At 37.7% G+C, this 16540-nt stretch overlaps 1 protein-coding gene across 1 annotated transcript in view; it reads left to right on the top strand.

The window, feature by feature from the left end:
- h3f3c (H3 histone, family 3C) overlaps positions 1 to 2224 on the top strand; it is a 3827-nt gene extending 1603 nt beyond the window's left edge. The window contains exons 3-4 of the mRNA XM_077547394.1: positions 1 to 152; positions 960 to 2224. The exon at positions 1 to 152 is cut by the window's left edge and continues 2 nt beyond it. Of these exons, the coding sequence (XP_077403520.1) occupies positions 1 to 152; positions 960 to 1088 (281 nt within the window). The 3' untranslated portion in view covers positions 1089 to 2224. The remainder of the gene's footprint in view (positions 153 to 959) is intronic.
- The last annotated feature ends 14316 nt before the right edge of the window (positions 2225 to 16540 follow it).

A 16540-nucleotide genomic window follows, 5' to 3' on the forward strand; every position in this document is an offset into this window, starting at 1 on the left:
CTGGTACCGTGGCTCTGAGAGAGATTCGTCGGTACCAGAAGTCCACGGAGCTTCTGATCCGTAAGCTGCCTTTCCAGCGTCTGGTTAGAGAGATTGCGCAGGACTTCAAGACTGACTTGCGTTTTCAGAGTGCTGCCATTGGTGCTCTGCAGGTGCGTTTGTGTGCGTGTGCTCCCCAGTATTATAATAGTTTTGGTTATGTCATTAGTTTGTTTTTTAACTTTTTTTTTTTTCATTAATTTAGTTTGAATTCGTTTTATGGGGGGTTTGTTGGCTTTTAATTTTTCTGATCGTGCTTCGTTTTAGTATTTGTTTTAGTTTCATTGAATGCACATAAAAAGCTAAGTCACAAGTGTTTTGTAGTAAAATAAACTACTAATTTCCAAACAGCTATTTGACTTTTCTTCTGCACTGTAAAAAAAAAAAAAAAAAAAAAGTAATTACTTGAAAAAAATGTTTTTTTACTCAGAAATTCTAAGTAACTTTTACAAGGAGTTTACAAGCTGATTTAGGGAAGAAAAAAAGCTATGTAAGCATTGAAGAATGAACCCATGACCTTTAGCATGGGTGACAGCCACTCTACCACCTGAGCCATGCCACTCCTTCTGTATGTTAGTATATTGCTGGAGTCGGGTCGAATTCTCGTACCTCCAAGAGTGCGGTTTTGGTCTAATTTATATTATAAATCATAAATATTGCTCGTGTACAGCCAAACTGTAATACAGAAATAAATACATTTGAATTAAACCATGATAGCTCATGTATAAAATCAACAAAGATAAAAACAAAGGATATTTTTGCGATCATTTTAATTAGTTTTCTAAACATAAAATGGACTTTCAGTTTATTGGTGTTAGTGTTTTTTTTTCTTCTTCACATTAAGTATAATAACTGGTGTGCGCGCGTTAATGTTTTTCAAAATGTGTCCCGGGATCTTTTTTCTGTGCGTGTGTTTGTAGGAGGCCAGTGAGGCATACCTGGTGGGACTATTTGAGGACACCAATCTGTGTGCCATCCACGCCAAGAGGGTCACCATCATGCCCAAGGACATCCAGCTGGCCCGCCGAATTCGCGGAGAGCGTGCTTAGAAAGCACCTTTGACCTTTGTTCTTTTCTTTCTATACCTATTGTCAAACACCCCCCCCCCCCCTTGGTAGAATTTTAAGAGGTAGAATCATGTTGATGTCTGGTCTCTGAGGTTACTTCGTCTTCACCAAATGTTTTCAAGTACCTTTTTTGTGCACGTACAAGGTGTTGCAGATTAGATGAACATTGGCACGCACATTCGATAGACCATGCTAGATTTGAGGGGGCGTATGCAGACAGCAGTGCCACCTTTTGGGTTGCAGATGGGGTAAGCAGAGGGGCTAGTCTGCTTAAGGGGAGCTGCAACTTCCACAGCAGGGTGCTATTAAAACTAGTCCCGACACTTCTGCCCTGTCTTACTTGACACCCACCTAGTCTGTTGTTAGCCCCCTCTCATTGCGCACCAGCACCGTGACGCCTCGCGCTACCTTCTCAAAGCACATCTCTGCCTCTGGAATGTGCGCAGGCAGTCAGTTTGTGTGCATGTGTGAACTCTGATCTTTTCAACCATCGTCGACAAGCAAAAAATCGTATGATTATTGTGCATATGGTGTCTATTTTTGTTGTACTCATCACAAATGATCCCATCCTTTATCACTTCCAGACTCAAAGCATGAGAAAGCAAACATGGTGAGGGCTTTTCTTTCTTGGTTCTTTTTTTTTTTTTTTTTTTACAGTAATGTGATTTGAAAAGGTAACAAGATCAGAAAAAGCTTCTGTTCAACTTCTGAGTTGCATTTTTAAATGCAGCCACAAAGGGGCGGTGTTTTACCAGTAGCCTTGCCCGTTTGGTCAAACCTTTTTCTTTTGGTTTTTAGATTTTTTCTTTTCTTTTTTGAGACAACACAATTTGGCAGGACATACAATTGAAGTTCTCATTTCTCACTTCTCTGCAGTTCTCTGTCCTTTTCTCCAAATTTGTAATACACACTATAACCTCATTGCTTTCTTTTATATTTTTGGTAAATGCTCAAGTTTTCAAATGTATGAATAAGCTGATCTTTGTATTTTCCAAATTTCTCATATTATGGTAGCATTAAATAGATGTTAAAAAAAAAATTTTGAAAAATTGGAGTGTTGCTCTTTTTTTTCTTCCAAGGTGGCACTAAAATATGGTTTTCTAACCATCATACAAAAACGAGTGTGTTCTTGCTTTTATTTTTATTTGCTGTGTGTCACTTGACACGACTGATGACATGGGTGTACACACAGTGGTTTTAAGCCACAGCAAGTAGTGATAGTATGGGGAATCCTCAGTAGGGCGGCTGTTCCATATAACAATAATTGTCACACTAGAATATATTTTTAAATCTTCAAAATATGAAGTGCTGTCAAAGTTAGCGTTAACTCATCGAGTAATCACAATTATCACAATAATCATGTATTAATGCTGAATCACACAATTAGACAGCGGATGGTTACGTTAAAGGTAGCACAGGTTGTGTTGAGCAATAAACTACATGCATTAACATAAAGCATTTAATGTTTGCATAAGACATTCGGAATATTTGTTCTAATCAAAATATTGGGATCTCTTGCTTCATTTTCTATTACCTGATTAGAAAAAAATTGGAGCGTGCAGTGGATCAAAACATGTGAAAGACATCCTTATAACATTAAATGGTGGGAGAATTAACATGAACAGGTGCTTTTCAAATTTTGCGGGCCAAAAATGTTGATAAAGCTTATTAAATTAAGTGATTAATCATGACTAATCAAAATTCCTAAGATGTGATTAATTAAAATTGTAATAATTTGACAGCTCTAATAAATATGTTTTTTTTGTTCATTTTCAGTCGGTTTCAGTTCAGTTTGTTCAACTTTCTGACAATCAGAGAGACAATTTACAACATTCACTTTTTACATACAATTACAGTATACCTGAAAAGAAAAAGGGCTGACAGGATGAAGCCGAAGCTTATTAATTCCCGTTTCCAGAATGTGTGCAATACTAAAGAAGTGTATCATGATATATTTTGAGTTTGAACTAAGAAATACAGAAATTCACATAACTTGATAAGGTTTCACATAAGCGCTTAGGAAAATGGATGGACGACAGAAATACCAGCAGGTGGCAGTGTAACCTCAAGTTAGATGCGAAAAAGGATACGAGTCGTGTGTTGGGGGGGGGGGGGGGGGGCTTGTAAAATAAGAACTGAATGAAAATAAAGTAATGAAAATCTGATAATGCTTTTAAATTGTAGTACAAGACAGTTATTTTAAAAAACAACATATTCTTGAAACAAGGCTGGACAAAACTAATTGGAAACCACATAGCTTAAATATATATATATATATATATGTTTTTTACAACAACCTTTTTAGACAGTTAATGCAATTCAATGATTTTTGTAACTTTCAATGAGACCTGGGCACCTCTAATATATTTTGGCCCACTGTTGATGAATTAAGTAGCAAACTGCCCCAGTTGTCTAGGATTTAAAGGGTACTTTGTCCACATTGCATGTTTCAGCACATTCCACAAATGTACAGAACCAGAATCCTTTTATTGTCATCCTACGCATGACAAAATTACACTTCAATAGGAATTAGATCAGGGCTCAGAGAAGGTCACTTAAGAATAGGGCCATGTTTTGCTTTTAGCCATTCTTGGGTGTTTTTAGCTGTATTTTAGATCATTATCCTGTTGCAGGCATGTCACCCCGAACCTGGACAAGGCACTCCACTCTTTTCTGACCATCGTCTCGGATTTATTTTCATCCCAACCGCTTCTTACTTGGCTGTGAACCGCTCCAGTAAGAGTTTGAGATCGCGGCTTGATGAAGCCAACAGTTCGACATCATCTTCAAAAAGAAGAGACGTGATACCGAGGCTTCCAAAATGGACTCCCTCAATGCCTTGGCTGTTCCTCGAAATCCTGTCCATGAAGGTTATGATCAGAATAAGGGAGGCACCATGGCTCAGAAATATGTGCTGTTTTAAGTTTTGTCAATTATTTTCACTGCTGCCACCTGAAGGCAGTTAACTGCAATTGCCTTTGGTGGTACAAGTGGCTATTCTTTGAAATAGTGATGCCACCTTCTATATCGAAGTTAAAATATTCTATGTAGTACTCTTTTGTGATATTTAAAGAACTGTAGACTGATTACGTGACTGGGAAAAAAAAGTAGTGCGTTGGTTCAGGTTATATTTAGATTATGATAAACTGATGGCTCACAGAGGGGCTCTTTTGTTTCTTACTTTCTGTGTTGCCTGTTTCTTGCATTTGTTATAAACTTTATTTCCGTGGCCATGTTCAGAGAGGGTATAGTCCCATGGACAGAGAGTGGAAAAAAGTACTCACTCAAATATGTGTCATATGCCAAGCATGGATGTGTGTTATGTTTTTCCGGTAGGGTTGAGGAAAGGTGGACCCAAATGCAGGGAAATAAGGCAACAAGGCAGGGGTGAAGTCCAAATATGTGTAAATTAAACAAAAACGAAGGGTGAACATTAACCTTGCTCCTCGCAAGATGTATTCTCGCGGTATTTGTGAGTTCACAAACTCCCGAGAATCCATCTTGTACCGCTCCCATTGATTTCCACTGATACAAACCACTGGTGGTTCGGACCAATCACAAAGCGACATTGTATTTGGGGGCGGAATATGCAGCTGTGACGAAAACAAGAAGCGCCGAAGCCGTGGGAAGAAAAAAACCAAACATGGCGACACCGGTAGACAAATGCGTGGATGCTGCAATTAATTCTGTTCTCGCTGAATTAAGTCTCTTGTATCCGCATATCAACATTTCAAAACCAACAACATAAACTCAAGGCCATGATATCAGCTGGTTACAACAGTCGCATGTCGGTGACGACATTTTCATACTTTGCCGTAATTGGTCAAAAATAAAATAAAAAATAAAGTAAGGTAGATTCTACTTCCTCCAATCAGGTCGAAGTTTTGTACAGCATGCTCCGCCTTTCCCGAGCAAATCAACGCGGAGCAGTCCCAAAATGATATTGTGGAGAACTCCCTCGAGTGAAGCACAAATCAATCTGGCTATTGCCAGATTGAACATGGCACTGGCAAGTAAACACAAAAACAACAAAGTCCATAATCTAAGTGATAAACTAATCTAAAAACGTGACGAGGTGGCAGCAGTACATGGGAAATGGGAGACAGTCGACCAGCACAGACTGAATGAAAACAAAAAACTGAGGCCCCGACCACACGAAAGCTTGTTTAAATGTATCCGATGAAGTTTCTTATCGTTTGGGCAGTTCGACCACACGGCGCTGCCGTTTTGGAGCTTGAAACCGATCATTTTTGGAACCAGGCTCCAGAGTGGAAAGATTTCAAATCGTGCCCTGTGCGTTCCAATGTGGACAGCATATTTGGGATATATACTTCTCCAGTGATGACGTAACGGTCGCATCTCGATGACGACGCATTGTCGTAGTTTGATGACGTTTGCTCCAATTCTCGCGTGACTGCGCGCGAACCACCAGTCTGTCAACAATGGCGGATAGCCGTGTCATAGTCGTTTTGCGCAACCTCCTTAGCTTTTACAGCAAAATATTTTGTGTGATATTGTTGTTCTTGAATTACCCGCCATTGTCATTTCTCCTGTGTTCGTCTCGCTGATCTGAACATATTACTGGATAGCCGATAGCCCATACACGACCGTGCAAGCCGTGAAGCGACAGGGCGGCCATTTTGCTCCTCCCATCTCGCGAGCAGACTACTGTGTAAACTATACCTATACGTACAGATAAGACATATAGCTCGTAGGCTGTTAGTATAGGTCCGGGGGGCGGAGGTGGTCACTATCTTTTAACAAGTAAAAAAAAAAAAAAAAAAAAAAGACCCTCTTTTTCTTTTATCACTCAGTTCCTTAAACCAGTGTTTCTCGACCCTGGTCCTCGGGGCCCACTATGCAGCCTGTTTTCCATGTCTCCTGATTCCAACACAGGTGAGGATCGTTAACTGGATTCTCCAGAGCTTGCTTATGAGCTGTCATTGGAATCAGCTGCGTGTCAAAGAGGAAGACATAAAAAACAGGCTGGATAGTGGGCCCCGAGGACCAGGGTTGAGAAACACTGCCTTAGACCCCAAAATTAGATTTGGCAGAGGCATCTTTGTGGAATTATAGTAGAGAAATATGACTTGGAGCCATGAGGTGTACAAGACGGCTGGGAACGAGGTGACATGGAACAAAGTGACATGGAGACAGACTCAGATAGACGTGACTTGGGTGGATGTGACATGGGGCTGCGAGGTGCGGAAGAACAAGAATCATCAAAAGAAAACTGTCACAAAAACTGGGAAGGGCTTGAAAAACTATTGTGAAAATCAAAATCTGTGTCTAAATCTGAATCAGAAAGCAAATTAACCAAAATAGGGCCGTCTGAGTCTGAATCTAAAAATCAGTGGGGTAGTAATGTGACACACTATGTAACAAGTGAGGGGAAAGCAGACAAAAGAGATCCAGACATAAAAGCAGAGCGACAGTGTGCCGATTGACGCCGGGTTCCTCCCGCTTGGTCCTTCTGTGGTTACGTTTTTCTGGTGGGGTTGACGAAAGGTGGACCCAAATACAGGGAAGCAAGGCAGCGAGGCAGGGATGAAGAACCCAATAGAGCATGACATTGTTCTGACCACCACGAGAAGACATGTTTTATATGAGAAATTTGATACTGGCAGCAAAACAGATCACAGTTACAAAGTCTGACTGTGGGGCAGGATATGTGGCATTCAGAGTGTGAGCAGACACACAAGTTAATGAGTGTGTATGTTTATTTTATCATTTTTAGCTATCCATCCTCAAGTCTTAGTGGCAAACCTGTGAAAATCAGAAAGAGGAAACTGCTAGACCAATAAGCAACCAGCAATTTAAGTCACCCATACTATTACAGTTGTGGTACAGCATGCTTGTACCACAACTGACCAACTATTCAGGCATGGCACTACAGCGGGTCAAGTGTTTGCTATAGCTCATCAGAAATCTGTGTAGCCCTGGTTAAACCCCTCCATCATTTTATTTTACATTCTAAAATATTTTGTATTTATTTAATTATGTATAAAAGCATGAGGACTTGCTCACCTGTGGTATGTCCCAAACAGTGTTTTTGTTGTTTTGTTTTGTTTTTGTTTTTTTGTTTTTGTTTTTGTTTTTTGTTTTTTTGTTTTTTTGTTTTTTTTTTGGGGGGGGGGGCTGATAATCAGTTTGAACATTAAATATCTTGTATTTGTTCAGTTCAATTGACTATAGCTTAAAAAGGATCCCAATCATTGTATTCTGTTTTTATTTCGATTTTACACAATGTCCCAATTTCATTGGAACTGAGTTTTGTATATATCACCACCCTCTTTAAAACTCATTCAAACCTATCCATCCATCCATCCATTTTCTTAACCGCTTATTCCTCACTAGGGTCGCGGGGGGCACTGGAGCCTATCCCAGCTGGCTTCGGGCAGTAGGCGGGGTACACCCTGAACTGGTTGCCAGCCAATCTCATTCAAACCTAAAAATGTGTAAATAAGTTTTTTAATACTTTGTTCTTCACTCCTCAAAATTTATTTTGACTCTTTTTTTTATGCAATAGCAAACAGAAGGCTTTGATGCAGCTTTTGACATGAAGAGGTGGCTAAAAGCAATGGTAGTTATTACAAAAAAGCGACCATCAGGTGGCAGCAGAGTATAAGAGCTCAACCAGGCCATGTTGCAGCAAGTCTTTTCCCCAGGTTTGTGAATAATGATGAAACTTAGCTATGTTCTAATGCTAATTGCTGCAAAACGGAAACAGATACAAATATACTTTTTTTTCCTGATGAAAGAAGAGACTCCAATCTTTCGTTTAGTAGGTACCATGTTTTTATAGCACAGAACACAATATTCAGTGGACCTTGCAAAATCAGTCAAAATCCAGTCGAACAGCTGGGAGCGAAGGAGGTTGCTTCAGTGAAAATGGCTGGGAGTGAATGAGTTAAAATAGTTGTCCAAGTCATTTTTTTGCATCTTTTTGTGTGCCTAAATCATCTCCTCATGATACAAATGACATTTTTTTGTGTTTTCTGAAAAAATGCCTTTTGATTTTTAAGAAGGCGTCGATACATGTAACTATATATGACCAATTCAACTGTAAGAGCAGTGACTTTGCAAGCCTTTTGTTGCGTCTCTCTTCACATTTAAGACCTTATTTCTCTTCCTCAACCAAATGACATCCATTATTGTTGGAATGGTTTTGTGTCCATTCAATAGTGTACAGTAGTTGCAGGGGCAAATGCAGACGGAGGTGAGCCCTGGCGAGCTGTTGCTCCATATTGTGACAGTTCAGAGGTGACAGTGTGCTACACCCCCACTTCTCCTAATACCACCTGCTAATCCATCTGCAGGATTACTGTCCATTGTAATCACTCATCCTCCGCACTGACACACCTCAACTCACACTGCAACTCTTGACTCATTACACTCACACACACACACGCACACATATGTAAGTAAATAAAATATAGCTAGCACAGGGATGGGCAACTCAAATGCTGGAGGGGGTAGAATTTGTCATCAGTACTACTGGGTGGCCACATAGGAACACACATTGTCTAACTAGATTTATGACAATTTTAGATATGGACAAAATACGATCATATGTGCAAAATACGTGCTCCTATTAATATATGTCTATTTTCATAATACATTTTTCAATGTTTAAAAGATCCACTATCCTAACCCGACAACAAAGATTTGAATCAAACAACCACATAGTTTTGATTGAAGCCTACTCAGTTGTTGTATGGGCAGTATAAGACTGAATATAAGTGCAACTAAGCCATGCATGCCATCTACTGGTGATTGGTAATATTACAACATAAAAACACAGCATTTTTGCAGTTCAGCATCCATAGATTTGCATATTTTCCCCTTTATGTTTATTTCACTATTTTTCGAATTGTGGATTTCCCCCTGTTTTTCCAGGTTTCTTTTCCTTCCATTTGTCATTGAATGTTCATCAGCAGTTTTTGAAGATTTTTTTTTTCTTTCAAGTCAAGGCGCAACCCAAGAGTACAGCCGCCAGTTGCCCATCCTTAAGATAGCATAACATATTTAGGCTGTAGCTCAGTTCAAAATGTGAATAAGGTCTTGCACCAAACAATTATATTTCCTAACTAGTGTTACGATGAGGTACAGCATCATAACTTTATTGTCATAGTCACCTAATCTGAATGTGGTCAGATTAGCAAGAGAAATTTAAGATCTAACTCCATCAGAAGTTTATATACAAACTCGTCATTAAATATTTGATTATTCTTTAACCAACCAATTATGCTGGCAAACATGATGATCTGTCATGGATGGCAATGTTTTCTGTTTATTAAAATATCTGAAGTATTGAAATTTCTTCCATTTCCTGCCACCCTGCCGTGGCCTCATCAGGGTGCACTGTTGCCAGGTACAATTCCGCCGACGGCCTGCTACATTTCAAAGGAGGAAAGCTGTTTTCCATATCAAATTAAAGGAGAACAGAAAGCCTATCATTTTTACATATTACATATTTTTTAAATGTAAATTAGAAAACATATGAAATGAATAAAATAAAATAAAAAAGCACCCGATCAACAATCCTTTTCTCTCCGTTTCTTTCTCTCTCTTTTTTTCTTCCCCTAATGCTCTTAATATTTTTGCAACTCTCTCTTATCCTTTTATTTATTATTGTTGTTTTTTATTATTGATTTTGTTATTGTCGTTATTATTATCACTACTATTATTATTATAAATATTATTATTATTAATATTGTGTTGTTGGTTATTCTTACTACCATTATCATCATATTATTTTCTCTTCTTCTTTCTCCATCACTTTGCCTTCTGTGTATGACATACATGTTTGATCTTGAAATCTGGTGTTTTACGTTAATGTTGTTGTGATCTGCTTTGTTATGATTACTGTTTTACTATCTTTCTTTCTTTCTATTCTGTTCTGTTTTGTTTTTTGTTCGTTTATTGTAGGTTTTTTTCTCTGTGTCTCTTGTTGTTGTTGCTGTTGTATATATATATATGTATATGTATATATATATATATATATATACATATACATATATATATATATATATATATATATATATATATATATATATATATACATATATATACATATATATATATATATATATATATATATATATATATATATATATATATATATATATATATATATATATATATACAAATATATATATATATACATTACATTACGATTCATGTGTGTTGTGCTACATACTGCATACAACAGAGTGTGAATTGAAATTCACCCTTATATATACTGTACATGTGTTTTGGAATGTGGACGTGAAAAGAACATACAAACTCCATACAGAAAAGCCGCATCTGAGATTCAAGTCCACAACCTCCAAACTGTGAGGCAGACGTAACTGCTAGGGTATGACGCTGCCCTAAAATTCATTTATACATAGCCTACTTTTTTTTTCTTTTCTTTTTTTTTTAAACATATTAGGCGTAGATTTGGATTTAAGTTTTAAGTTTATCCATATAACCCTTAATCACAAACTAGTCTCAAAGGGCTTCACATTCCCACAGTTGACAAATATTAACTTTTCATTGTGTCTGTCAACCAATCTGTGATTTGTGAAACTGATTGAAAATGTTGGGAATATTGTGACATGTTGCGATTATTCAAGCTTTATTAGGATTCACGCAGGTTGATGGTAACCATTAGGGCTGAACAATTAAATGAAAATCAACATTGCAATGTCGTGAATGCAATTTTCAAAACGCAAAAGGCTTTTTGTTTACATCATTATAATCGGATTTATCACTTAATTATGTTTCCACCACACATGTTTGGTAGAACTTTTCAAAGTTGTTATAATGGAAGCTTGAAAGACTGCACGTAAACGTTTTTTTTTAAGTTAGCTGCAATAATTGATTTGAATTGATTAATTAATGAATTAATTTTAAAAAATTATCATTCATGTTATTCAGGATTAATATGACCTAATTTAAGCGTAAGATAAACTATAAACTATAAAAAGAAAGCATTCATGTATTATAAATGTGATATTTTTTTACTGTATTACAGATCAATTTATTGTTTGTGTTTGTTCAAGATCCAGCGTGTATGATTCAGTGCCATCTAGTAGTGAACTAATAGAATGCAACGATTTTGACGCACATGCACTACAGTGCCTGAGAGAGACCACACGTCGTTAGTCTACCACCAATTACTAACAATTATTATTATTAGCGAGCAAGCAGCCTGGCGAGCATGGGCTGGCGGGAGTGGCGAGCCAGGGTGGCTAGCAAGCAGAAATGGCAAATCCAGGTCCAGAAAGTAAAAACCCTGCCACAGTTTGCCTTTAGCTCCAGGTGCTAGCAAGCTAGCTAGCTCCCATGGTGCTTGTTTACCTGATAGCCAGCATGACAACGGAAACAATTCGCGATAAGGGCTAAAGGGCTAAAGCCAAACTGGCAGGGTTTTTACTTTCTGGACCTGGATTTTCCACCTCTGCTAGCAAGAACCAGATGGAGCAGCTAACAAGATGACGATCCGGAGAAGCTAGCAAAAGATTCTCGGCCACCTGTAGGCCCCAGTTTTGTTCTTCTCCTTTGTGCATCCGTAGCAGAAAGATGGCAGCAAAACATGTCAGCCTCCTGTAAGTCATGGCCCAATTTATGTAATATAATTACCAATTACAAGACCGAAAATTGTATATATATAAAAATAATAATAAAAATAATCGCATACTAAATCGCAAATGCAAAATTTAGGACAAAAATTGCAATGAGAAAATTGTTCTCAATTGAGCGCTACTAACAACTCACTCCCACCTTGAGGTAATATTTTCTTCTTTCCATCTCTCCTGTGGAATGTTTGCAAACCGATCGCCTACATCAGGGGTGGCCAAGTTCGGTCCTCGAGAGCCACTATCCAGCCTGTTTTCCATGTTTCTCTCCACTAACACACCTGATTCATGATCAGGATCGTTGTCAGGCTTCTGCAAAGCTTGCTGATGAGCTGATCATTAGAATCAGCTGCGCTGAAGGAGGAAGACATGGAAAACAGGCTGGATAGTGGCTCTCGAGGACCGAACTTGGCCACCCCTGGCCTACATGATATAATAAAAAAAAATCTAGTGTGCATTTGTTCATGTGGACTAGAAAGGGGGGTTGGGCAGCTGACCGGTATCGGTCTATGCTGAGCTGCTGGTGGCACCTGGCTTGCAAAAAGGAGATTAACAGAGTGTGCGTGTGCCGAGTGAGTGATTGGAACTGACAGCGGCCTCTGTATTGCTGGCTGGCCTCCAGATTTAGCCGACCTGCTTTAGACACTCTAATCTGGATTAACTGCAGCAGTGTGTCAGTGGGGACGAGAAGCGGGATCCACCCCCATCTTCTTTCTGCCCCTTCACCTGCTTCTTCCTCACTCCTCCTTTTGCCTTTACCTGTTGCCCTTCCTTTCTTCATCTACACTCGTTCCACTGGCTGTTTTTCGTACATTACCTTCCAGAGGTATAGATAAATAATCAAGTAAAGCCCTTGTGTTGCTTTTAGTCCATCTTTAGGAGAGGGCGTAGTCCAACGAGGATTAGAGCAGATCAGTCTTCTTCCGCACTTGTCTGTTTGTAGTTGTAGTTGATAAATAGGCTGTTCCACTTGTGCTTGGTGGTGGTCATATGTAGAAATTAAAGTAGACATAAACACAGAATATTGATGATTAGAAGTTAGAACTCAACAAAATCTACATAGCCTGATGAAGATGACAAACAGAGGTGGCAAATTCAGATCCAGATAGTAACAACCCTGCCACAGTTTGGCTTTAGCCATTGAGCTAGCTCCCTAGCAGGTAAACAAGCACCATGGGAGCTAGCTAGCTAGCACCTGGGGCCAAACTGTGGCAAGGTTTTTACTTTCTGAACCTGCATTTTTTACCACCTCTGATTTTGACAAATTTCCATTTTAAAATCATGTTGCCATCATTCAGCATGATTATGATTAAAAGTAAAAAATATATAATAATAATAAAAAAGGTTAAGTCCACACAATATACATTCACATGTCTCAAACAAATTATTGAGCCTGTTTCCCTTAGCAAATCTTACAAAACTGCTACAATCCAATGTTTTTCATCTTTCATTCCTCTGTTGAGATCAAATTATCCATCTGCATGGTCCTCTCTTTCCTTTCTTCTTCTTCCATCTTGTCTTTCACAGCATTTTCTTGTCCCTCACTTAAAAGTCACTCACGGCAATAGTTCCTTTCAGCCCTTGTCCCGACTTCACCACTGAACGGATTGCTCTGTCTTTCCTCCCTTTATCTGGCGATAAGAGACTTTTCAGATAAAGCATATTATGATAAATCAAATGAGCTTTGTCGGTTTTGTGCAGCCCGGTGTTTGTGGATGTGAGTGACGGAGAGAGAGAACATGAACACAGCTGTTGGGTGTAAATCATAATCTGATGTATCTTATTGCACTATGGATCAAAATATACAGTATCATATTTTTCTGGGTTTTGCGTATAGTGAAATCTAGGACTTAAAAAAATATCGGAACTTTACTGTAATCAACATATATAGTACATATGTATTAACACCAAACATAAACAAAAATACTGTATCTTAGTTCCCCCAAAATGTATGTATGTTTGACAATGATTAAAGTACCTTACAACTTTCTTTTTTTAAACTCTGCCAATTAAAAGATGTTTGTGAAAAGCTAAATCATGACCTTATTTGTTCTCTAAGTAAAATATAACAGACTGTTATATTTATTTTTTATCATTATCAATAAAGTGGTAGTGGAAAAAGGATGTAGACATTTTGTGCAAATTACTATATTTGGTAACTTAAAACAAAATGGACATCACAAAGTAAGTCTGTAGATTCATGTGATTTGCCACAGCCAATAAGCAATGAAAGCTAATGATAATGTTTCATTATTCTATCATATACCTTTCAATTATTTTAAAAATGTTACTGAAGTGAAAAATGTAAATAGTCCCTGTGCAAATATTCAAGGCTCTTTGATAGTGGCAGTTAAAATTTAACCCAAAATATTCACACCCTGACACATTTTGAGTTTTTTTTTGTTTTGAAGATAATCACAGAGCAAGTGCATTTATACTGAGACTAGATACCACACTGATGAACTCTATCATCAACGGCCATTTAGGTCAACATTGGGTCATTCAGAAATTGTCAGGGAACTTGTAGAGTCGCTTGGCTGCACTGAGAGAAAAGGGGGTGAGTAATTCACACAACATACTTTTCAGTTATTTGTTTTAAAAAAAAAAAAGTTTAAAATATCGTTTTAATTTCTTCCACTTCACACTTGAGTACCACTCTGTGTTGATTCTTCACCATGGAAAATCTATTTTATATTTTCATGTTTGAAGCCTGAAATGTGGCAAAATATTTTCATGGGGGACTGTAGATAAAGATGACTATACAGTAGATAAAGAAATATAATGTAGATAGAGATCTCTATACAGACCTTGATAGAAGAAAAATAATGTGTGACTTTAACTATTAAAGTTTAATTTAACTCAGTTTCAGATATTTTGTCCCACTCAAAAGTAAGAGTAAAATTTCGTAGCTTTTTAGAGTTAATTAATTGAACTCAAAATCATCAATGAAATGTGTAAATCTATTTCTTACAGTTTTGTTCACATTTTTCAAAATTATTGCACTTTACTCTAAGGTTTAGTAAGTAAACACAAAAATAGTTACAAAAAATATTTACAACTTGTTTTTTTCTGGTCACGTCATGTGCTTGAAAAGTTGCCTTACAGGAAAAAAATATCGTGTACTATTAGATTATTATTAGATTACTATTATTAGATCTGACACAATCTGTTAAAAAAAAGGCATTTCAGATTGAATTTTGCCACAGATAACCAGATGTGAGTGGTAAACAAAACCATTGTGTTTAGGCCAATTCACTTTTGTTAACTTGAACGTTACCAAGCAGTTGAAATGACATTGCAATTCCAGGACCTCCTTTGACCAGGCAAGGTACATAAAATATTCTAATTGCCTATTATTTTGCATTGTGAAGTGAAATGGTGCTCTTTAATTCAGCTGATTGCATGGTCAGAACACAGATAAAGACAACTTTTTTTTTTTGTGGCAACTATATAATTCAAATTTGGTTTTAATGTCATGAATATGAGGCATGCATCGTTTCAGAGTTCAAAATGTTTCTATTATTACATGCAGAATTTAAATTGTGTGTTCCTTGTAACAGTTCACTGATTTTATAAGTGCAACACACAACAGTTTTTTTTTTAAATATTCTTGTGGATTAAAAAAACAAAAACAAAAAAAACTATCATGCAGTTTTATCCTCGCTTTTGGACGGACGGACAGATGGACAGACAGATAGATAGATGGATAGATACTTTTATTGTCATTGCATAAAATATACAACCGAAGTGCACGTAAACGACCCCCCCCACCCCCAAGATGGCTGAAATGGCTTTGAGTATAATTTTCAAGTCATCAAATTTGAGCATTTTTACACAAACCTACAATTATTAAAAAAAAATAAAAATAATAATAATAATAAAATGTACTGTTCCAAATAAAATAACACATAAATTTAAGGCATTTTATAGGTTGTAAAGAAAAGAAAACAGTAGCCATTTTAGGAGGTAATATTTCCTGAAATTAAATCAAAAACATCTCAAACGATCTAAGTACATTTTAACTTTGGACTATTTGATTGCAGCTTCTCACATCCATTTCACTTGAGAGTTTTTGGACAATTTCTGCTTGAATTTCTTGACAGAACTTTGCAATTCTCCTATTTCCTATGCTATATAAAGTGCTTAAAGGGGAAGACAAGTCCAAAATGTTCTTAACAATAATTTGGTCTATATACTCTAGCCCAGCGGTGCTCAAGTTCGGTCCTTTAGAGCCCCTATCCAGCCTGTTTACCACGTTTCCCTCCTGCAGCACAGCTGAATCTAATGATCGGCTAATCAGATCAGCTGATCATGAATCAGGTGTGTTAGCGGAGAGAAACATGGAAAACAGGCTGGTAGGGGCTCTCGAGGACCGAACTTGAGCACCCCTGCTCCAACCTATAAACAACTTTAGAACATCACATGACCAAACCCAGAAAACAGGTGTCAAGACAATTTGCTTCCGCAAGCCGGCTGCATTTCATTCCATAACAGCGCACAGTGATGCAAACACCCCATTTCACCCAATTCTATCTGTGCAAAGTCTAAGAAAATACCAAAAGAAAGAAAACTGCACCATTGCGCAGTTACTGAACTTAGTTTGCGCTATAGACTTGTGCAGGGAATGAAAATAAGGCCCTTTGTTCATTTTGGGCCATTTCTTTATTTTAAATTTTATGATAAGTGTATCTGTCGGAGACTACATTTTCCCAAGCGTGCCTGTAACCTGTTGCGTCTGCGCGTGCGTGTGGTGGGCGTGGTTAGTCGAAACCAACTTGCGCCCTCTAATTAGCAGCCTGTGCCGGCGAA

The sequence above is a fragment of the Vanacampus margaritifer genome, chromosome 16 (genome assembly GCF_051991255.1).
Source record: "Vanacampus margaritifer isolate UIUO_Vmar chromosome 16, RoL_Vmar_1.0, whole genome shotgun sequence".
Classification (NCBI taxonomy): Eukaryota; Metazoa; Chordata; class Actinopteri; order Syngnathiformes; family Syngnathidae; genus Vanacampus; species Vanacampus margaritifer.